The 24,893-nt window shown below is 38.6% G+C and overlaps 2 protein-coding genes across 3 annotated transcripts in view; one reads left to right on the top strand and one right to left on the bottom strand.

The window, feature by feature from the left end:
* The window catches only part of TNS2 (tensin 2), a 140,902-nt gene extending 130,945 nt beyond the window's left edge, over positions 1-9,957 (top strand). The window contains exons 24-32 of the mRNA XM_063437851.1: positions 1,051-1,182; positions 1,277-1,366; positions 3,406-3,483; positions 3,778-3,855; positions 5,756-5,921; positions 6,003-6,071; positions 6,228-6,257; positions 7,147-9,048; positions 9,132-9,957. Coding sequence (XP_063293921.1) covers positions 1,051-1,182; positions 1,277-1,366; positions 3,406-3,483; positions 3,778-3,855; positions 5,756-5,921; positions 6,003-6,071; positions 6,228-6,257; positions 7,147-7,288 — 785 coding nt within the window. The 3' untranslated portion in view covers positions 7,289-9,048; positions 9,132-9,957. The remainder of the gene's footprint in view (positions 1-1,050; positions 1,183-1,276; positions 1,367-3,405; positions 3,484-3,777; positions 3,856-5,755; positions 5,922-6,002; positions 6,072-6,227; positions 6,258-7,146; positions 9,049-9,131) is intronic.
* Positions 9,958-13,283: 3,326 nt separating this feature from the next.
* SPRYD3 (SPRY domain containing 3) overlaps positions 13,284-24,893 on the bottom strand; it is a 56,498-nt gene continuing 44,888 nt past the window's right edge. For both annotated transcript variants that reach the window (XM_063428481.1, XM_063428482.1), the window contains exons 9-11: positions 20,282-20,401; positions 19,945-20,117; positions 13,284-14,709 (exon numbers count right to left, since the gene is read on the bottom strand). In XM_063428481.1, coding sequence (XP_063284551.1) covers positions 14,575-14,709; positions 19,945-20,117; positions 20,282-20,401 — 428 coding nt within the window. In that variant the 3' untranslated portion in view covers positions 13,284-14,574. The remainder of the gene's footprint in view (positions 14,710-19,944; positions 20,118-20,281; positions 20,402-24,893) is intronic.

Genomic DNA, 24,893 nt, shown 5'->3' with positions numbered 1-24,893 from the left:
ATAGGACAACTCAATAGGCCTGTCAATATTGCTGGTATAGGACAACTCAATAGGCCTGTCAATATTGCTGGTATAGGACAACTCAATAGGCCTGTCAATATTGCTGGTATAGGACAACTCAATAGGCCTGTCAATATTGCTGGTATAGGACAACTCAATAGGCCTGTCAATATTGCTGGTATAGGACAACTCAATAGGCCTGTCAATATTGCTGGTATAGGACAACTCAATAGGCCTGTCAATATTGCTGGTATAGGACAACTCAATAGGCCTGTCAATATTGCTGGTATAGGACAAGTCAATAGGCCTGTTAATATTACTGGCATAGGACAACTCAATAGGCCTGTCAATATTGTTGGTAAAGGGACAACTCAATAGGCCTGTCAATATTACTGGCATAGGACAACTCAATAGGGCCGTCAAAATCCAAATATGAAGACCAACAAAGAAAATCTTCACTCTCTTAAAACAATACAATAGTCCATTTACAAAATAACCTGCCATGTTCTACTCAATGTGTTAGATATTTTTTCTGACCTGTCAAATGGCCAGTCCACCACCTTCTTCTATTATCTATACATGACTAACAAACTGGTCATTTGTCTCCATAATTCTCAGTAGCAAGATACATGCAGTTGGAGAAATGTCCCTTGAGACCAAACTGAATATGAGTATGGATGAGTAGTTTGAGTATGGAAAAAAAAATATTCCTAATTAGTTAATAAGCAGAAGACGTCAAGCACTCCTTATGATAGTCGAAACATTGCAATTTTGAATTGCCAAAAAATGAATATTTCTTCCGTGTGTCTTTATCACGATCCTGAAACCATAAAAAGTTGCATTTTACTGTTCATATGCTTCTTTTCCATATTAAACAATGTGCTAGCTGATAGTCATGGATGTTGTGGTTTAACAGCACCACTGTTACTGTGTAGAGCCTCTTTGACATAAACTATAAATGACGAATGAATTTCTTTGAAACACACTGAATCCAGTTTTTATATGGCACAGGTTTATTTCATTAACATTTTTTTCCTCCTGCATTCATAGCTATTGCCCTTTTACGATGTGCAGAACCAGGCTCCTTCCTCATTCGGGACAGCAACTCTTTTCGTGGTGCTTACGGTTTGGCTCTGAAAGTATTCAGCCCTCCTCCAAATGTTGTGACACAACCATGCAAAGGTGACGTTCTAGTTACAGGCAGTTGTGAATTTTAACAGGGCTTGTGGTGGGTATTTTTGTTGGTAACACCAAATGTTCTTTTCTGTCACAACAGATCCAGCAGAGCAACTCGTCCGTCACTTTCTCATTGAGACGGGGCCAAAAGGAGTGAAAATCAAAGGCTCTCCTATTGAACCCCACTTTGGTGAGCAATACATGGAAAGGATCATTTAACTGTAATTTTAAAACGTCACTTGTGGTCTTTTTCTGACTTTCTAATAAACGTCATGGTTATAGCAATCCCTTCATACAAAATAATTTAAATGGTGCATGTTTAAGAATACGTTGTTGTGCTTCCCTGGGTGGATACAAAGGCATTTACTGCTGTAAAGTGCATCCTTTGAGTGGTGAATGCACCACTTGGAAATAAAAGCTAAAAAGTAAAATATATAATAAAGCAATATGGGCTTTTTATTAGGGTCTTTCTGGTGCAGGAGAATTTGTGATGTCTGACACATATATAGAACAAAATTAAAAGACAGGCTGCACTTTAACTCACACATTTAATAGATGGACCTCAAAATCTGGCACTGTGTACGCTGGCCATTCCCAGCTGTTTTGGTGCACTTGAGAGTAAAAATGAGTCATGTATGTCGGTAGAGCAGACAAGTGTTCCCAGGCATGTTTTTATAGTGGCTTGTTGATGTCTTCTGTCTAGCTGTGATGTTTGTTTGGGTCAGTCTAGCCTTTCGTCTGTGGCTCTGTGGGCAGATGAATCTTCTGTGGGTCAGACATAAGGAGTATTTGTTTATTTATGCTAGTATGTATTCGTCAAGTCTCAAGCAGAAGTTTTATTAGTTGTGCATTGTTATAATTTTTTTTTATTGAGGTCTGTCTGTTGATGAGGGTATATACATAGCAGCAAGCAGGAGAGACCAACATGTTATGACTATATTCCCATAATGCTTTGCAAGCCTCAAGTTGCAGGGTACAGCAGCTTGTGGGACTTTTCAGAACTTGTGTGTTATAGGGTTATTTTAGTTTGTAAGAAGACATTTTCTGAAGAAAGAGGAAAAGAAGAGATAAGTAACCGATTAACTAATGTAACAATAATATTCATCCAGATTCACTCCAACGCAGGGTCTGATTTAGGCAGATTTCCACATCTGGGCCGCAAACTTTTCAGCGTAGAATCCTTGCAAAACTTTAGTGAGACAAATGCCTTACTTACTGATTTCTTCAGACAAAGGAAATCATACTCCAGGAAGTTCTTGATTTGCTGTATCCCCTGGAAGAGGTCAAATCTGGCAACATTTGTAATCACAAATGGAAAATTCTGTAAATTGACAACTTTAATTATGTCTTCTACCAATGACTTAATAAACGGAGCTTGAGTGTTTTAAAAGGGACACTACGGTCACCAAAACCACTTTAGGTTAATGAAGCAGTTTTGGTGTATAGATACTGCTCCTGCTGTCTCACTGCTCAATCCTCTGCCATTTAGGAGTAAAATCACTTTGTATATGCAACCCTGGTCACACCTACCTGCAAGTAATGTGCACAGCCTTCCTAAACTCTTGCTGTAAAGAGTCATCTAATGTTTACATGTCCCTTTTTGCAAATTCTGTTTAATTTAGAATGTCTTGCCTCCTACACTGCTAATAGTTTGCTAGCCTTTGCAGGAGCCTGCTGTATATTATTAAAGTTCAATTTAGAGAGCAGGGAATAAGATCTAAAGTAAGTTAACATCAGATTGAAAAATACATCATTTTGTATGCAGGCTGTGAGTGTCTCAGCCAGGAGAGGTGTGGCTAGGACTGAATGGACAGAAATAAAAATTATTTAACTCGTAAATGGCAGAGAACTGAGCAGTGAGACTTTATGGGCATGATCTATACACCAAAACTGCTTTATTAAGCTAAAGTTGTTTTGGTCACTAGAGTGTCCCTTTAAATGTGAAATTCTATGAGAGCTTTATTGTGTCATTTTATTCTGTTTCTACTGCTAACTGGGAAATGGCCATCCTTTATCGAATATGTATCAAAGTGACACTTTTTACTATGTGGATACTTAGGAGCAATATATAATGCAAGTTTTTTTTTGTTTGTTTTTTTAATATACTTCTAATGAAAACACTGCTCATTACACCATACCATGTTTACATCTAAACCTTTCTGATTGGTTCTTCCACAGATACTATTGATTTTTATTAATGTATGTATTCTATCTGTTTGTTTTTTTCAGGAAGCTTGTCTGCACTTGTGTCCCAGCACTCAGTTACTCCTCTATCACTACCATGCAGACTACGGGTTCCCACTCGGGGTGAGTACAGTGCTCTAAATCCATCTTAGATTTTAGGCTTATTTTCCATTGACACAACTGGAGTCTTCATTAATAAAGCCCAAATGCCATATCATTGGCAGGTTTTGAAGAATTAAATGAAATTTGAAAGCTCTAGTGAATTATTTAGTTTCGGCAGAAAGTGGAATAAGGATCACATTGAATGTTCTTGAGAACTTAACCTATTGCATTTTCATCTTTTGACTCGGCACTGTGTTTTGTTGTACATTATAGTAGATGTGTTTGTTTTGACATTTTAATATATATATCTATCAGATCTGGCTGAGCAGAATTCAGAGATTATGGCCCCTACAAACATGAGCACAGCAGCTGACTTACTGCGACAGGGGGCAGGTAAGTGTTGACTTATAATTAATTGAAGGAGTAAGAGCCATCAACTGGGTGAGCAATGGAATATTTCATTAAAGGAGCATTTGTGTTCAATTAAATAACTCAAAATAGAACACCAAATTCTAAAAGTTACCTCTTGTAAGGTGCTTCAGCTATGCTGTAGATGAGAGTAAAAGTATTTGTGACGGAGCTCCAGTACTTTGACCGAGTACCTCCACCAAGTCTGCTTCCTCATAGCTATCAGGGAGGCCGAGGCTTGACTGGAAGCACTGAGGGCCTTTTCCACCCTGGACATGATATGACACTTGGTGAAGGTTAAAACAACAATTAACTTTCATAGACCTAGCACACACATTTTAAGCCCCCCGCAGCATCATTTACATACAATAGGGTTCATAGAATACTATAGTACAAGGAAGGGTGGAGTCAGACAACAGCCAGGGCTAATGGAAGATTGAGGAGGGACAAGGCAGCTAGTTTAAGCTGGTCTGGCAATGTCGCTGGGGAAACAATAGGACAGGAAAAAATGTGAGGGGGAGAGGCACAGACAAGCCATACATTCAACATACCCTGCACCAATAATGGGCATGGGGTGACCAAAACACAAAAGGAATATGGAGACCCACACAAGAGAGGACTTGAAAGTGGAAAACGGGGGTTCCTAGTAAATCTGCCATCGCCCACCTCCCAAACTTAAACCTATCCCCATCTGACTGCACTCGCAGGAGGCAACTGTGACACACACACACCAAAAGCAAATCTGGAATCCCGTGATTCCAGCCCAGGATAGTTCCCATCACGTTTCTGTCCCTTCTGAAGGAGATCAATACAGGAGGAGACCCGAGACGGGTTGACTTGCAAGTTAGTCAGTACATCCAGTTCACCAATGCCATCATCAAATCGGGAGCCCAAACAAATTGCCCATGCAAGAGCAGCACTCACCCAGCCGACCTCGGCCTCTCCCAAAGCATATATCCACCAACTGAGAAAAGTGTCCAGTGGCTGAAAAGAAGACTGGATAACTGGGGCCCCTTTGACAGGCAGTTGGGGATCTGGGCCAACTGTCACGCATCCCTGTGATCTTGGGGTGGAGACCATGGTCCCATCTACACTTCCCGGACCAACATCCTAGGTTTTTGTGGACAGACACCAGCGGTGCTCTGCCTGGATGCCAGCTCTTGGGCTGGGGGAGTTGTGTTTTCCTTAAGCTCCACCATCAGTAGAAGGTTGTACTCCCTGCTCTCAAGCCCTGGTGTTGCTGCAAGTTGGGGGCAGAGGCCAGAGGTCCTCTGTCCCGATGCACGTTCTGCTGGGATTGAACTTTGCTCCTGGGGAGGAAGACAGACCGTCTCCTCTACCTGTAATTCACACCTATGCTGGGGAGAGAGACAGACTACCTCTATTCCCAGTAACTCAATCTGCTGCTGAGGGGGGAGGCCGACTACCTCTGCTCCTGGGGTTTTCATGCCAGGAGGTTAGGGATCTGGGTAGCCAACCCAGTATCCCTGTGATTCAGGTGTGGAGAATATGGTTCCTTCCACATCTATTCAGATGTAAGGTCTATTAAATCTCCAATCTCTGGTACCTGCTGCTGTGCAGAGTCAAACAATGTCCTGTACCGTCACAGTATTGAAATATATGTGAATATAATATGTTACGTTTGTGTTCCTAAAAAGTGAATTGATATGTAATTCACAGTCCCACTGTGCCATTCGAAGGAATGAATGGGACAGTGTTGTATATTGGCATCCTTTATCTAACAGACTGGTTGACATAAAGGCTGTTAATATCAACCATGGATGGACAATGGGATGGTCAATTAAACATTTAAAAGAAAAAAATATTTTCAATAGTAGGTAGTTTAGGGAGCAGTAGAATGTAATTTTCTGTTTTCTCTTTGAAGCCTGCAGTGTGCTGTATCTGGGCTCTGTGGATACAGAATCATTAACTGGTCCCCAGGCGATTTCAAAAGCCTCCTCTGCTATCCTGACTCCCCCCAGGTCAACTGCAACTAATGTGCATTTTAAAGTGTCTGAGCAAGGCATCACTCTGACGGACAGCCAGCGCAAGTGAGTGTTTTCTATTTGTCCTCAGATAATTTTTTTTTTTTATACTTGCCATTTCTTATAACTGTATGTTTTGTTTTACAGATTGTTCTTTAGACGTCATTATCCTGTTTCCAGTGTAACATTCTGTAGTGCTGACCCACAAGATCGCAGGTACTGCCAACACATACCATAGCAATGTACAGTATTACGCAACTTCATAGCAGATCTTTATATAGTCTTCTATCTTACACCTTTTATAAAACCCCTCTGTATAGAAGCCTTGTCATATACATTCCACATACCCATTGTACTCTCATATCTTTGCAGGTGGACCAATCCAGACAGAACAACATCAAAGTAAGTATGATGCAATGGACCTAATTAGCGTGTAGAGTATAATAGAAGAAATAAGGAGATACGTTAGCTGGGCATTGCATTATTAGTTGGCATATGGTAACCACTGCAAGTTTGGATGCAAGTATGGGTCTATAGATCTGTTAAATGACCCTTTTAAAGTAAAGCTTGTGACATGCATTCAGGGCACAAAAAAATCAAACTGTGTCCACTTTGAAACAATGGGAATTTTAATTTACAATCTTTCCTGCTTCATAAAACCATTTGGCTAACATGGGGATGTACAGAAAGAGAAATGGCAGTGAAATAAGCACCAATTTCTTCACACAGAATATGAAGGTGTCTGCTACACACTGTGTGGCCCTGTTGTGTTGCTCAAATGTACGTGTGTGCATTATGGACATCCTTAATGTAAGTCTTCCTACCCATGATTCTTGCAGTTTGGCCATCTCCGCCAATATTAATCGTGCCACAGATTTTGGTGGAAACACTGTGTATATATACATTAAACCTCTGCTTCACAGCGAATCTATATGGTATGCATCGGTAGCAAGGATTTATTAGGTTGTGAGAATCCCTCTGGCTGCTTCTCGTGCTTGGGGAAGATGAAAAATAAATAGAGGAAAAAAGTCAGTGAAATCGAACGGAAACAAACAGGCTTGTGGCTTCAATCATTTATGATTTTTGTTATATATTATGCAGATCTTGTTTATAAAGGAAAGCTCAAAGTCCCATTAGTAAACAAGGTCATTGTGCAAGTTTGTATGGGGTAAAACAAAAAGACACATTTACATTTTGTACTGTCAAGGACCGTGCTTTAGAGAGTCAGTAAATGTATTAGCAAAGTGTAGATACATTACATTAAGTGTTCATATTCACTTGGTCTTCACAGGGTGTTTGGTTTTGTGGCTCGGAAATCAGGAACCACAGCCGAGAACGTTTGCCACCTTTTTGCAGAACTGGACCCAGAACAACCCGCATCAGCCATTGTTAACTTTGTCACCAAAGTGATGCTGGGCACACAAAGGAGATAAAATTAACACGAAAGGAGAGCAGTGGAGAAATGGGATACAAAGAGAACACGGGCAAAGGAAGTTGGATGATGGTTTTAGAAAATGTGTTTATTAAGAGCCCTGTGGATGTTATGATGTAGTGGAGCAGTATGTGACTCAAAATTTTATAGGATAATTATTGAGGGTCTTTTAAATGTGGAGCTAAAATAGGCTTCTTCTAAGTGTCTGTTCTTCTTAGTATTGTAAAATGAAATAAATGGCTATTGCTACATGAGACCATTCTCCAGACATTCATAAGTACAGTTAACACATTTAGGCCAGCAAGGCGATATCAGACATGGTATATTAAAACCGCTATGTGCCTTTCTGTTACTTGAGATCTAGTAGGACATTATTTAAGGAGAACTACCTGTTACGATAGGATATAAGGGACTGTTATTGTATGTAATTGTGGATATGGTCGATATCAACTCCATCCGTTGTCACGTAGCACGTGTTGTCTACAGGACACCAGTATATGTGCACTTATAACAAGACATTAAACGCAACATGTACCATGTGATTCCTGATAAGGCTATCCAAATAAACCAAAATTGCCATATGATCAGTCCTTGAATAAATTCTCCTCTACAGGGTAGTGACTTTCTAATTAGTAAGATGGACCACTTGCCAATAGATTTCAGAATGAATTACCTTTTATTTACAAATAGAAATGTATGTAATATTTCTTCTTAAAGAGGGCGCTTATCTGTCCTAAATCAAGAGACGTGGAAGCTTTGCTTTGCTTTCCTGGGTGGCAGAAGAGACATTCAACATTGCTCATATTGTTCTAACAATTCTTTTGCCCATGGCGGACAAGTATTCTATAGTAGGAATAGGAACATCCTGTAACCTGCTACACTGCATCGACACACGTTTTAAGAAACAATGTAGACATTTTAAACGGGCTAGAAAGGCACAATTCCCTCGTTAGTGTTGGCGCTGAATAATATGGGGCTTAAGCTCTAAACACTGAATTATTGCAAACTGAAAATAAAATATCCAAGCGCTGACTAGTTGAGATGGAGATTTTCCAGATCAGTGCTTAGTACCAAACTTTAGCTATTCAGCTTTCATTTCTTGGTCATTGAATAAACTCCCTTCTGCCTGCCCATTCTCCTTTTCTATAAAATAATTGCATTATAGAAAGTGCATTGGTTGAATGAAAGGCTATCCTGCATTAATGTTAAGTTCCATTAGTTGAAGGCTTTCCCTGTAGAAGAGAAACTTCTTATTATAGAATTCTTATTGGCTGCTCAAAGTATTCATGAATTGAGGAGGATGGAGAAACATTCCATTAGCCAAACCGTTCATATTTCCTGGCTAAATATTTCTCTATGTTCTCCTTTCCTTTAAAACAGCTTCCTCTCATATTAATCTTCATGTACCTTTCACTCAGGTTCTGCTTTTCTGTGTTCTAAACTGTATTTGTCAATACTGACTTAGTGGGGTTTTTTTCTACGTGAAGTTAGGAAAACAAATGGAGATAAATTGCACATGAACTTTGGATTTAAAAATTTGATGTTAGTCATTCTTCTCCTCCACCCACCAGTTCTGATTAGGTTTGTTAGGGATATAAATAGTTCCCCAAGCAGGCTCAAGACAATTTGTTCTCCAGTAATAAGTTGTCAAGCAATTTGTAAACTGAAAATATATGCAAGAAAAAAAAGTCTCACGTGTCTAGCTAAAATAATCGCATGTGAATAATTCAATCCATGCGCTGTAGATTTAAAAAAAAAAAAGTAAACCCCTTAACGACCAAACTTCTGGAATATAAAGGAATCATGACATGTCACACATGTCATGTGTCCTTAAGGGGTTAAAGGTCATTTGTTGGACACAAAGTAAGGATTTGTTTTGTATCTAGATATTTCCCATCTACAGTGGGACCCTCCCAGACGCCTTTCCTGATTGGTGTTCTGTATCCAGGGACATAAGGAAACTGTCCCCAGCAAGCTTAATGTGAATGCATAATTAAACTTGATCCCAATGAGCTGAGGGCACTAGAAGCGCTGCAGAATAAAATGACGTTATATAAATTACAAAAATAATAAAATAACAATGTAGAAGTCTGCACTGGGTGGCACAAAGTCAAACGCCTTGACACCCCACTTTTTCCAAAATGGTGTTGCCCCTTTAGAGACCAGTGCTGTCAGTGGCACGCTCCCTTCGAGCTGACCTGTTCTTATGGCATACAACCTAGTGCAGGGGCCCTACCCAGCAGCACTCCGTGCTTCCTGTAACTCAATTGAAGAAGCCAGATTTTTCTTGGGATAGGTAGATCCAGCGCTGGGGTTAAACAGTCTGAGCATACCCCCTACTGGTAAAGTGCCAGGGATCTTGGGGCACCATAGCAATTTTTAACAACACTTTAATGAAGTTATGGTGTCCCTACAGCCTCTTTAAGTACTGCACCTACATTCCTACTATGTAGGCTCATACCCATTACAGCATAATATAAATGGTAATGAGTAACATCAGTCTGCTATATTGGCTTGTCAAAAAAAGGGAGAAGGCATGCCGTATATCTCGTGGCAGGCAGAAGCAGTAAATATTCATCAGGTTAAATAGGAACTGTCTGGAGATAATCTGCTGTAATAGTGTCCTCATCAAAAGAACACATTGGAAACTTTTAAAATAGGCTAAAGTTTTGTTTTGTGTTTTTTAAATTTCAGCTCTCAAGAGTTCTGTTTTGTCATGTTAGGAGATTAATAAAATTAACTTGAACGGTTTCTTTAAAATATCCTTACCGGAGTATTATTGGCTGTTGTAATGGAGGAATCAACGGTTCACAAAATTCCTTTTGTTTAAAATGCCTGGGAGATACCTGACATTGCCAGCTTTGTAGACTTTCATGGTAATTGCAAAAGGAAGTAAAATAAAAACCTCAACCAGCAGTTCAGTTAGCACAATGTATAGAGGAGATCTTACCTGCAAGTTAAACCATGAGGGGGTTCACGTTGACAATGATCAGTAAATTAAGGATCAGAAACACATTGTGGTCTTCTAAATCCAAAACGTATAGGCATGGTCTAATGATCTCTTGCAGGGCCATAAACTCAGAGGTGTGTTAAACCTCATGGTCTGTGGAAGTTGATTTCTGGACATCCCAGTAATTTCATTTCATTTTTATTTTAAAGTTTTGTTATTTTCCCATGAACAGATTACAATGTGACAGTGATATAGTGAAAAGCAAAATTAGTTGCACGCTTTGAGTTTTACCATCAAGGATCATACTCCACAGCAACTGTGTTACATAGTTTGTCCATCTAACTGGAACTTCAGGAGAACTTTTCATTTATGAGGATATATTTATATCATAACCAAAGTGATCTCGAAAAGACAAAAACCCAAAAACATTATAACCTGTACCACGAATAGGAACAGTTAATAATGAATACTAGAACTTATGTGATTTGAAGCAAATTAAGTTATTTTTTTTGTTGGAATACTTCCTGTAGAGAAATTTATATTTCCTATACATAGCATATGTAATATATTATATGTAATATATACACACACATACGTATACATTGTGATTATATAAATACCTTTTTGTCAGAAGCATTTGTGCTTTTATACAAGAGCATTCATAGTTTTAGTAAACTACACACATTTCTTAATGTAAGCTTGGTAAAAATGTTTTATGGAAATATTTATCATGTAAAATATATATAAACTTGTAATAAAAATACTTTTATCCAATACTGTGAGCCGTGTGATATTTGAATAACTTTGTTAAATTAAGTAAATCATACAGCAGTGGCTTTACTTATTGCTTAAAACAGAATCTGGGAGGATGGAGACTTGGACTAAGAAATAATGACGCAACACAAGAAAACTCACAAAAACACATCGCCATATAAATAGAGATCTGTGTCTTTAATATATGTATAAACATGTATATTGAATATGTACAGACATTAGGGTATGTTCTAGTGCAATTCCGTGGAACCGTTACATAATAAAAATGGCCAGAGAAGTATGGAAGTGAATGGGCAGCGAGAAGACACAGAGAATGGAAAGAAGATTTTACATTCATAAAAACTCGCATCTATTTGATTCTTCATATATTGCAGTTTGGCCTACTTTGCTTTCTTTCAGTTAAGCTCTAAGTGCTGGCAATATTAACTGAAATAAAATTAAAAAAAAAAAACACATTTCTGGTTTCAAGAAAAGACTGACTATACAGGTGACTGACACCAATAAGAACCTGGAGAACCTCTCTGACATATCTTCATGTGGATGAAAGTAAAGTGATCTTACATTTGGTCACTTCGCTTAAGTTTAACTTGCCACTTTGTTGGTGAACTAAAACATTGTCTAAAAACAATATGCCTTTGGAGAAACTGGTAAAGATATTCCACTGATTGTAGAAGTGGCTAAATTCACAAATTTCCTTTGAAAGCAGGGCCAGGTAACTACCAGACATCTTTATGTATAACTTTAAAAATAAAACGACATAGGATTAATAAACTAAACCGTCAGATGTGCTTTTAAACACATTCTTTAAATTGCACCCTTTATTCTGTAGTGCTCCAGTAAAACTTCAACTAAAATAATATTACTAAATGAGTGGGAGGGTCCAGCTCATTAAGATTAATAGGAGTACAACTCCTCTCCCACATAATCATGTAAGTACGATACTCAAAACTTTTGATTTTGCTGTCAATTAGCTAGAATAGATTTGTGTGACAACACACATTAAGTGAAACTGATATTGCCAACAATAGTGACACATCTAACAAAATAATAAACACTTAAATGTTAAAGTGCAAATATATATGACAATGTTACAAAACATATGCTGCTCTCAACATACTCCCATAAAAAAAAAATTATAATTGTCATAACTGTTATACCAAAACTGAACTAATACTTTGGTCAGTAATAGGCTAAGTAATCTTCTGTAAAACCAATATGGAATGTATACTAGCCAAAAAAAAAAAAAATCTGTAACAGCAGGCCCAAAAATATATAGTATATATCCCCGCACCATATAATGGAATAGGTTTATTAACACCAACAAATGGCAGACACTTGGCAAACATCAGGCCAAAAATAAAACCGACAAAGAGCGAGTAAAATTTCTGTTAACAGCTTTGTTTTGTCCAAAACTTGAAATTCTCTTGTTAATACCCCACAAGTCTTGATTTGGAGAAAGAAAAAAAAAAAAAAACATATAGTCTGATAATCTTAACTTTGGATCTGTCGAGCAGGGGCATATCCCAGGTGACGATAGCTCTTACTGTATTTAATGTTTCCCAATTAGAAATAGATCCTTTCAATATGATTAACAAATTAAAAATTAAAATGGTTCAGGAAAATAATGAGGATTTAAAACGTGTAATCTTCCAGAGGTCCCGAACATCACCTTAATATTTACTACTATAAAAAGACTGACTCAGACAGTACAATTCTACTGACCATGTATCTTTGGCTTGTAGTTTTGGTTGTAAAGTGAACGTTGTACAAGAAAAATTAGAATCAAAGTCAAGGAATGTTGTGGCAAACAAGATCCATTATAGTCCTGTTGGCCACACAAGATCTGCTTCAAAGCACAGGTTGACCGTGAGAGGAAGCCAGCATGGGTTTAGATTGCATTAGCAGCAGACATAATGAGGTAGTAATGCCACTTTCCATTGATTTGTGGTAAGACCTAAGCTTTAGTGCAGTTTTCAGGTCTGAAGATAAGGATTGAAATGGTGTCTAGTAACAGATTAGACACATTGTCAAGATTTGGGTTGTTAAAATATGGAAAGAAAAAAGTAAAACACAGCAAAACAAAGTTTATCTCAGTTCGTATGGCAACTCACAGCCTCTATATAAAAGGGTTGGCAGCATTAACCCTATACTTTCATTTCAGGCTTCCTATGGGAACATGCTTTGTTCCAAATTAAACAGCCCTGTTTAAGGGGATCTCTATTAGAGTTGTCCTGATGTGACAAATCTATTTGATCATTACAGTATACGTGCATGTTGGTAGCTAAACTAAAGTTTGGGCTACCTGAGCCCAGTACAAAATGTATTGATAGACTTTTTGTTCCAAAACATTAGGAAAGTGAGTCTCAGTCAAGTACATCTCAAACATATTGTATGGTATGACTCCAACCAAGCTGCCTTAAAACATCCAAATCTCTGTCCTTGATGAATTGACCTCCAATTCTCATAGTTACTACTGCTGATAAATTCAAATCGAAGGACAGCTAGACAAATTTTAACGTTACACAGCCCACTGCAGCACTAGAGAACAGGTCAATTCTTCTTCCGCTCAACAAGAGCTACTCAAACTGCCAATCATAGACCTGTATATTTATGTGATTAATGGCAGATATAAAGCAATGTAGTGTATATTTTACACCTGGCTAAACTATTTCACTAACGTATAGTTTCAGTGTTCTATTATAAGCAGTAACCTCCCGGCCAAGGTGATGCATACCTAAAATTTGCTATTTCAAATAGCTAAACTATCCCTAAAGGTCTATTTGTCATTTCGTAAATATATGTGTAACCATATCTGAATTGGTTTTAAACCTAAGAAGAGGATAGGTTGCACTTTTTTGTAAACAGTATAAAAATAACCATAATAAATGTCAAAGAATTACTTTGATCTGAATACTAAGCTGCAAGTATGTTCCTGAATAGAGCGAAAAAAAGTGTACTCTTTTACACATTTACTATAAGGTCTGTGTACCAATCATTCAAAGTCCCATTAAAACGTGCAATGACTTTGGTTCACACTAATTCAGTGATGGCTAACCTTGACACCATAAATTGTTTCTGGACTACATTTCCCATGATGCTCAGCTAGCTTTTAGAGTCTAAAAGCTAGCTGAGCATCATGGGAAATGCAGTCCAGAAACAATTTATGGTGTCAAGGTTAGCCATCACTGCACTAATTGCATTGTGTTACGTTTAACCATGGGTCTAAGTATACGATACGTACTGTGAGATCAAACTGGATAATTATCTACCTGATGATACCTGTCACAGTAACTACATTAACTGCTATAAGATGGTCTTTATAGCTGATGTCTCGTTTCCTATTCTGCTGTGTCTCCTGCTTTACCAACATTTACAGGCATGAAGCAATACCGACCCCAAACTCACAGGCAGGGGCACAGAAACACGTTTCCAGACACGAAGAAGCACTATCACAAGCCCACGTGCAAATCGTGCATGACCAGGATGTCGATGTAAGGGAGGATGATGGCAAAATGATGCAGTGTATTCTTTTGCTTGGATGTTATCTGCTTTTATGTTGGTTTTCATCCACTCAAGGGATGCAGGTCCACCTTTACTTTTTCCCCAGTGCTCAGCATTCCTATGGTTGGGTAGAAGCCCCCTTGAGGTAACACCGACTCTTTCTTCCCAATGATCTTCCCATTTCGCGTGAAGAAAACCTGAGGAGAAAGCAATGCAGGCATCACACCTTCTGTTCATATTGTAGAAAAATATGATGAAAACCTGAGAATTTACAAGGAAATTTTAAATTATATTCTAAAATAACTATAATAGAAAAATCGAAGAGCTGGAGAATTTTTAGAATTTCAGCTAAATTTAGCCTTAAATGTGGTGTTCCTAGTTCAATTTTGCACAATAACTGGAGTGAGATTTTTCTCCACAAAGTCACAAATCAGTATAATTTATGCAACTGATATTATTTATTTAACCCCTTCAGGACGGAGTCAATAGTACACGTTCTGATCAAAACAAAACGTAAACAAAAACTAGAATTTGCGCTATATGTCTGTTCAACCGTAATTCACCGCTGTCACATTGAGTGCACCCACACTTATTATATATCATTTTTAGGAGAAACAGGGCGTTAATTTATCATTAACTATTCATATATGGAACATAATTAATTATGAATAAAATTAAAAAAAAATGTGATAAAATAAGATTTTTTTTTCAATTTGTATTTCCGACTGACATGTTAGCTGTTAATGTCATAATACTGTTTTAATACTGGTTTTACAGCAAAAAATGCACTTATTTGTAATCAGCGATTCTCACGAGTACAACAGTACCCTCCATTAACAGGTTTTATGGTGCTTTGGAAAGTTACAGGGTCAAATATAGAACGTTCCATTTTCAAATTGAAATTTGCCAGATTAGTAATGTTACCTTTGAGACGGTGTGGTAGCCCAGGAATGAGAATTACCCCCATAATGGCATACCATTTGAAAAAGTAGACAAGCCAAGGTATTGAAAGTGGGGTATTTTTAGTCTTTTTTAGTAGCCACTTAGTCACAAACACTGGCCAAAGTTAGCGTTCATATTTGATTTTGTGTAAAAAAAAAAAAAGCAAAAAACTAATATTTAGGTAGGGTTTGTGACTATTGGCTACTAAGAAAGACTAGACATACCCCACTTTCAATACCTTGGCTTGTCTACTTTTTCAAATGGTATGCCATTATGGGGGTAATTCTCATTCCTGGGCTACCATACGCTCTCAAAGGCAACATAACCAATCTGGCAAATTTCAATGTAAAAAAAATGAAATGCAAGCCTTATATGTGACTCTCTAACTTTCCAAAACAAAAATAAAGCACTACTCACCAGCAGGGGGACTGTCTGATATTTCAGACAGTCCCTCTTCTGGCAGATCCACAGCCAGCTATAGGGGGGCCATGTGATCGCTCTTTGAGAGCGATCACATGGCCCCCGGGGGCCTCATTTGCCTGGGGAGGGCGGCCTGGGCTGTCAGGCAGCCCTCGATAAGAGGATCGCGGCGGAGGTAAGTAGCTGGAGGCATAGGCAACCTTCGGCACTCCAGATGTTTTGGACTACACATCCCATGATGCTTTATCAGCACTGTCGGTCTTAGAGTATTATGGGGGATGTAGTCCACAACATCTGGAGTGCCGAAGGTTGCCTACACCTGCCTAGGGGCTGCAGTTACGGCGTTCTATGCCGCCGCAACGGCTTTTAAGCCCTTTAAATGCGGGACGGCATAGAACGCCATAACAGCGTTAAGGGGTTAACCTTAACTGGGGGGAACTTCTGCCTTTAGAGCCAGAATGGGAGTAGTTTCTCTAAACAGAAGTGAATCTACCAAGCCTTGCAACACAACTGCAAGAATCCTGTGCATGGTAGAACCTGCTAACACTACATCCAAAGGTAAGATAAAAATATTACTTGCTTAGGCTATTACTGCCGAAACAGGCTACAGAGCAGCGTTAATATCATGAAATGTCTCCTATTTGAAAAGAAAATTTAATTTTGTGTTCTTTCAAATTGCTTTTTGTCTCCAATCCCAAATCACTGTAGAACACAACTTTGTCCTTAGAATCCTGAAACATTTTGGTTTTCTTTGCAAACAAGTTAATTACTAGCTTACACCCAACATGGTCTGGCTGGCGATACACATACAATCTTGCTTGTTAGCGGCATTGGAGCACTCAAGACGCATACCTGAGATTCTTCCTTTGCCCGATAACATTCCTCAACTCTCTGTTAAACAACATCAGTTGACCACAGCACACAATGCTCTTACAAAGGCCAGTGTTTGCTGCAGCCACAAAGCATTTTGCAAAAATCAAAACCACCTGGGGATTTGAAAGAGCATTTAATGTTCCAGATGTTATTTTCAGTAGCTGATGAAAGGACCCTATGCATTATGAGACGGCTATAGGTTATCTATCTAAACCCATCATTAGATAAAATTGGGGTTGTGAGACATACACACTCGCGTGCACATTGACTGCTATCGGAGGTTGCAAAAGATGTGGACATTATTTCCCACGACATTCTGCCAGCTGTGGTTAGTCATCAAGAATGTCATATTTAGTTTAATTGAGTTTATTGCAGCACCCGGTGGGTTATTGTAGATCATTTCGTAAAGTGCAGATCTGTTGAAACTGGAAGAAGGGATCTTGACTCTTCACGTGTCAGTACTTAAACTATATGAAAAGTCATCAAATGTTAATCTGTATTGCACACGGTAAAAATCGGATTCCATCTAATGAACTGCTTTGGTTACACATAATAATTGTAGTTTTCTCAAAGCTCCTTTATACAAATTATTTTCAGTGAACCTCAAATAGACACAGAATAAACCATCTATCAGGAACCAGTATCTATTGGTAATAAAAGCATGCAAAATAGTAAAATAGATACTATAACATCATATTGTGTGTTTTAACTAGAAGAGCTCACATACATTGCTTTACATTTATAACAGGCGATGAAAGGGTTACTGTACTTGCGGCAATCACACATCCATTGTTACTCGGCCGATAAACCAATGCCAATAAATCCTGTCTCTCTCCTTTGTTCACCCTGTCGACAAACCAATGCATTGTGGGTAGTGTTTATGCGCATACAGCTCTTTATGAGAGTTCACAATATGTTGATGTAGGGGGTCTCTCAATCTTTTGTGTGGTTGTATATTAACAATTAGTTGTGGTACTTCACTATTGGAGATTCCATCTGTAGGTTTGCTTCTATTTGAGATACACTGGATACAATATACTGTGTTCTCCTAAACGTTTCGTATTGCGAAAAATTTGTAAACCGAAACGTGGTTTCCCATAAGAATGCATTGAAAACCAATTAATCCGTCAAAAAAAGTCAAAATGAGCTTGCATGTAAACCAACCCACAATGCAGAACACACAGTAAAAGGCATGCAAACGATGAAGCTCAGCTCCCTATCTTTCCACCGCTTGAAAAATGCACCAAAAAAGTTCCAAAAAGTCCCAAAACTGCTGGAAATGTTTTCCAGAATGGCTCCAAAACTCGATGCAAAAAACGCTCCAACACCTCCACACTTGACGCCACATGCTACCCACAGACTCCAGAATGCACGGGGGCGGCGCTATAAACCTGCCAGGTGCAATGCATCCTGGGGAAACGTGCTTCGTATTGCAAACAAATAAATAAAAAAAATTGTAAACCGAGCCATTATTTTCAATGGATTTTCATTTGTAAACCGAAAATTATGTTAACCGAGGCACCACTGTACTTATAACATTTACTATTATTTTGAGTGCTGGCATGTGAAGATAGTGTATATTTCTAATGACAGATTGTTGTTTTAGCTACTTCTATGAATGCTTTTTATTTTACATTAGGATGAAAACAGTAGAAATAAATCTATTTTTTCCACTTTCTCTACTTATATATTGAATTAAGGGTTGTGAGTATAACAGACAGCCCCTTCTTAAAATAACCTTATCAGATGCTCAACACTCCCAAAACAAAAACTTACTGCCAGAGTACCGAAAACCAGATTGTTCAATAACACCAGGGTCATGAAAGAAGTTTATTCCGCGATAACACGGATAGCTAATATTAAAGCTTGGGGAGGCATGGGGCACATTAGGTTTCAAAAGTTGTAGCTTGGCAGTTTTAGATATCGCAGAACCAAACTCTATTCACAGAATTGGTGGTAAAGAACATTCTTTTATCCACATTTGGTGACCCAGAAGTGAAAGTCCTGGGCCATTGCTTGAGCAAGTAAATTTCGGTATATTGCAATTAAATCACCAGAATACACATTCTCAGTGCCAAACAGGATGCTAAATTTATAACACAGTAGCACCAGAAGAGGTGATGTGACAGGACACTCCTTTGCAATCTGGTGCGCCATTATGTCTAAGACCAATGTAAGTTCCAAGTACTGCCAGTGATTTCCTGTTAGTCTTTACTGCTAGTATCAACTACAATGTTCCAAACCAAGCCTCCTGTTTCACCTTAGTCTGTCCCTAGTTGATCTGCACAGTGCTCGATCTGAACCTTCACAATTCTGCTCATCACCTCATTTTCCAAAGACTATTACTACCATGGCTTGTTGGACTACAGTTATGTTTCTTCATAGTCTGATGAGAATCTAAGCAAGACCTGTGTGGTCTGACCATTTGGTCAGATGTGTTCGTGTTTAGAACATCTGCACAGAGGATCTCCTCCTCGGATTCTATCAGTTAAAGCCTGAAGCACTCAGATTCTATTAACCAACGCACAATCTCACATGTCTGATTAAACGGACACAAGGAAATAAACCAAAACTAGAATACTGGATCTGTAGTTCGCCACTCACTTGCAGTTTCCCCACAGGACAGCTTAGATTAGTTTGCCAAATACCTCAGTTAATTCAAAGAACCTATAGAACTAAATGTGGATATGTACATAGTGAGCACAGAGGGAAAATATGTGTTTTAAAGTAATTTGTATAGTCGACGAGGGGGAAATATTTCCCCAGTGATGTCACCATAAACATGGGACTTCAAGCTCACTCTTTTCTGCAAATCCCTGCAAATATAAGAAGCATAATATAGGGTGAATAAGTAAAAATTGCAACGAACAGAGATGGTTTTTGGTGTTTGGAATGTCCCTTAAAAAGGCATCTGCTACATACTTCACCATACAAACAATTTTCTTTATAAAATGTTCTACACTCCTACATTACCAATTAGAAAAACTGGGAGATTACATTTATATATTATTGGGAGTTTAACGAGCAGAGTAAATCCACACTTGCACAGAAAAAACCTGAAAGAACTTAAAACTAAAATTGTAAAATTCATACTAAAAACAGCCATGCTGTAACTTTTAGAAAATCGGTTATTTTTGCAATTTGGTTTTCAGTTCAACACAATTCAGAGCTTAATGAAGTTGAACTGTTGACCTTACCACAACTTTCCTGCCTTCATGCTGTCTCTCCAGATCCTCCTCCTCCTCTTCCTCCTCCTCCTCGTCCTCTCCATCCTCTTCCTGGTGTAGCTCTCGCCTAAGGTACATTACATTCCTAACCCCGCGAGGTTGCAACCTCAGCTCCTTCAAGTCACAGCTGTCGTCGCTCTCTCCTAGAGAAGGAAGAATCAGGAAAGAGTCATATCCTAAAGCCATACAATGTGTTCGTTACCATTTTATTTCAGTTTGGTTTCTTTCTAAGTTAATGTTAAGATGGACGAGGAGATAAATTCCCTAAACAACAGCAAGTCCTTGTAAAATCAATTGAACTTTATACCTTCACTGTCAAGAATATAATCCCGAGGAAACATGATTCCACAGCCCATAATGTCTCCCTTATAACAGCGTGGTCCGAATGGATCTCCAACCCCACTGCCGTGGAAAATCTTTCCATCATCTGTTAGAAAAGAAATTATTAGCTATGATATTTTAAGAACAGACCCGCGTTTTACAAGCACAAATTCCTAATTTCTCAGTTTTACGACAATATACCGGGCCGATTTACTCTAACAGGGTAAATCACAAAGGTGTGAACTGGGAGGAATTCAAAGTAAATTTCACAGTTTAGGCCAAAATATCTGACTTGAAAACATAGCTGACTTAGAGAATGTTTACATTTTGGCAAGAAATTCCCTTTGACTTTCCAACGAATACAGTTGGGTTTCATGGAGAATGGAGTACATTCAGAATTCATGGAAAGTTGATAAGGGAATCCCCAAAGTAGGAGACTGTTTCAAATTTTATTATATTTACTTAAAATTTGCATGCCTTTGACAGTTTTAAAGGACCACTAAATGCATCCAGATGACTTAATCTCAATGGAGTGGTCTGGGTGCAGTAGCCCTGTAGGTTTAACCCTGCAATGTAAAACAGTGCAATATTTAACCCTGCAATGAAAACATTGCAGCTTCTAGATAGCATCTCTGGTGGCTGTTTTCCTGACAGCCACTAGAGGTGCTGCCCGTGCAACAACCGAGTGAAACTCGTTAATGTGATGTTTGACACCCATGAGGACATTGAACGTTATTGAACGCAGCTCAATGGAAATAATTGCATTTCATTTTTTCCCATCATTAGCTTTTATAAATGGGTGCATCTCTCATAAGAAGCATTGGATTGGACTATCGCAGAGGAAACATCATGAAGTCCACCATAAGACGAAAAGCATTAGGACTGTGCTGTTACAGATTTCATTATTTTCGGTTCAGTTTATACCACTTCTACATTCTTGGTGGATGAATTTACCACCCTACTACAGAAGGGTGCATACCATACCAGTGGCGATGAGCTTGTTTTTATATCTGTCTCGTAAGTGCAATCGTTATTAATATATTTGTTGGTTTTAAAATATATTGTGCTGTTTTCTGGCTCTCTTTTTGTTTTACCGATACTATTATATAGAAAGAAATATAACCAAGAAGCTCTGGACCAGATCTAAGCTCTAAAATTTGGCTGTCTTGTAAGTGCGTTATTTAAACTTGAACACATTTGGTGTTTAGTATGATAATAAACCATTTGAGGTTCATGGTTGAGTTTTATACGGTTATCCATCATTACACAAGGTTTTTTTTTTTAGGACCTTGGGATTGATCTACATCATTTACTAAATCTATTTGCAAGTTTTACTAGATCATTAGGCAGGGTGAGACCTCACTTGGGAGTATTGTACGCAGAACTGGAGACTTTATCTCCAGAAGGATATTGATATTTTGGAGAGAGTTCAGAGAAGGGCTACTAAACTGGTTCATGGATTGCAGGATAAAACTTACAAGGAAAGGTTAAAGGAACCTTTGGAGGAAAGATGAGACAGGGAGGATATGATGGAAACATTTAAATACATAAAGGGAATCAACACAGTAAAGGATGAGACTAAATTTAAAAGAAGAAAAACTACCACTACAAGAGGACATAATCTTAAATTAGAGGGGCAAAGGTTTTAAAAAAAAAAAAATACATATCAGGAAGTATTACTTTACTGAGAGGGTAGTGGATGCATGGAATAGCCTTCCAGCAGAAGTGGTAGAAGTTCACACAGTGAATGAGTTTAAGCATGCTTGGGGTACGCATAAGGCTATCCTAACTATAAGATAAGGCCAGCTACTAACGAAAGTATTTAGAAAATTGGGCAGACTAGATGGGCCGAATGGTTCTTATCTGCTGTCACATTCTATGTTTCTATTCACTTCGTCTTATAGTGTTGTTGGTGAGCACTCTTTTAAACTTTATTTGGAGTGTACAGATCATTTTGGTTTTATATTGTATGATATTAATATTTGGCAAACACATTGACTCCTTTCATATAAAACAAATATGTGCTGATCTGATAAGTATACTATATTTTAAAGCCAAGATAATCAAGTATTGTAGTTAGGGCTCAAAAATATCCACTAACACAACAGCAAATGGTAAGTGTGCCATGGATCAACCACTGCTTGCATGGAGTCTCAGTGCAGTCTGAACACTTATTATAACACTGACTGCACAGCTGATTTCCCTGGTGATCAGTACTGGCACTAAATATCACAGCAGGGCACTGGCAGTTTAACCTGGGATTTTTACAAAAGTGAGAATTCAAAGTGAATGTCAAATTAAAGTCCAGAACTAAAAATACAGCTAACTTGGAGAATTTTTACAGTTTGACTATTTTGACCTTGATTTTGAAATTCACCTTGAATTCTCATTTTAGAAAGTAACCCGGTAAGTGTAAAGCTCTACAGAGATTTCAAATCTGCCCGTCAGCTTCCATCCTTGATCAAATCAGGCACCTGCCAGGAAACAATTTGAACAACATACAGTATGCACACTTCTCATACAAGTTAACAGATCATCCCTTTCCACACTGGTCACAGCAAACTGAATAATGGCGTGAAACCCAACTTGACCGAATAACTTTTAAATCTATGAATTACACCGTTACCACTTTTTCTAGCTAGCAAAATTGCTTGTAAATGTATAGCAGAAAAGTTATTCTCTTTTATTTATTCGGACTTCCTTAGCCTTTGCTATTGTGCCACAGCTATACCAGTAAAGAATAAAATATGAAGCCCACAAGATGTATCCTTCAACCCTAGTGTGCGCCCACTCACTAAAAATAGATACTGCACAAGTCATTTTGATGTCAACGTGGCGGTGCGTGTTCCTACCTGGTCTGTTCCCAGAGGCCATATTAGTGCAGTGGCAGATGACATGTAGGGCTGGCTGGAAGGACTTGACATATGCAGCGCTGTATGCACTTTTATTGTTTCACTTGGGAATGTGCTAGAGATATCAGTATACCATACAGGGAGTGCAGAATTATTAGGCAAGTTGTATTTTTGAGGATTAATTTTATTATTGAACAACAACCATGTTCTCAATGAACCCAAAAAACTCATTAATATCAAAGCTGAATATTTTTGGAAGTAGTTTTTAGTTTGTTTTTAGTTATAGCTATTTTAGGGGGATATCTGTGTGTGCAGGTGACTATTACTGTGCATAATTATTAGGCAACTTAACAAAAAACAAATATATACCCATTTCAATTATTTATTTTTTACCAGTGAAACCAATATAACATCTCAACATTCACAAATATACATTTCTGACATTCAAAAACATAACAAAAACAAATCAGTGACCAATATAGCCACCTTTCTTTGCAAGGACACTCAAAAGCCTGCCATCCATGGATTCTGTCAGTGTTTTGATCTGTTCACCATCAACATTGCGTGCAGCAGCAACCACAGCCTCCCAGACACTGTTCAGAGAGGTGTACTGTTTTCCCTCCTTGTAAATCTCACATTTGATGATGGACAACAGGTTCTCAATGGGGTCCAGATCAGGTGAACAAGGAGGCCATGTCATTAGATTTTCTTCTTTTATACCCTTTCTTGCCAGCCACGCTGTGGAGTACTTGGACGCGTGTGATGGAGCATTGTCCTGCATGAAAATCATGTTTTTCTTGAAGGATGCAGACTTCTTCCTGTACCACTGCTTGAAGAAGGTGTCTTCCCGAAACTGGCAGTAGGACTGGGAGTTGAGCTTGACTCCATCCTCAACCCGAAAAGGCCCCACAAGCTCATCTTTGATGATACCAGCCCAAACCAGTACTCCACCTCCACCTTGCTAGGGTCTCAGTCGGACTGGAGCTCTCTGCCCTTTACCAATCCAGCCACGGGCCCATCCATCTGGCCCATCAAGACTCACTCTCATTTCATCAGTCTATAAAACCTTAGAAAAATCAGTCTTGAGATATTTCTTGGCCCAGTCTTGACGTTTCAGCTTGTGTGTCTCGTTCAGTGGTGGTCGTCTTTCAGCCTTTCTTACCTTGGCCATGTCTCTGAGTATTGCACACCTTGTGCTTTTGGGCACTCCAGTGATGTTGCAGCTCTGAAATATGGCCAAACTGGTGGCAAGTGGCATCTTGGCAGCTGCACGCTTGACTTTTCTCAGTTCATGGGCAGTTATTTTGCGCCTTGGTTTCTCCACACGCTTCTTGCGATCCTGTTGACTATTTTGAATGAAACGCTTGATTGTTCGATGATCACGCTTCAGAAGCTTTGCAATTTTAAGAGTGCTGCATCCCTCTGCAAGATATCTCACTATTTTTGACTTTTCTGAGCCTGTCAAGTCCTTCTTTTGACCCATTTTGCCAAAGGAAAGGAAGTTGCCTAATAATTATGCACACCTGATATAGGGTGTTGATGTCATTAGACCACACCCCTTCTCATTACAGAGATGCACATCACCTAATATGCTTAATTGGTAGTAGGCTTTCGAGCCTATATAGCTTGGAGTAAGACAACATGCATAAAGAGGATGATGTGGTCAAAATACTAATTTGCCTAATAATTCTGCACTCCCTGTATATGTTTCAACATTAACGTTTTATTTTTACAACTCATGGAGCC

Source organism: Pelobates fuscus, chromosome 1, assembly GCF_036172605.1.
Source record: "Pelobates fuscus isolate aPelFus1 chromosome 1, aPelFus1.pri, whole genome shotgun sequence".
NCBI lineage: Eukaryota > Metazoa > Chordata > Amphibia > Anura > Pelobatidae > Pelobates > Pelobates fuscus.
The sequence above is the reverse complement of the archived record's forward strand: the minus strand, read 5'-3'. Positions and strand labels throughout refer to the sequence as shown.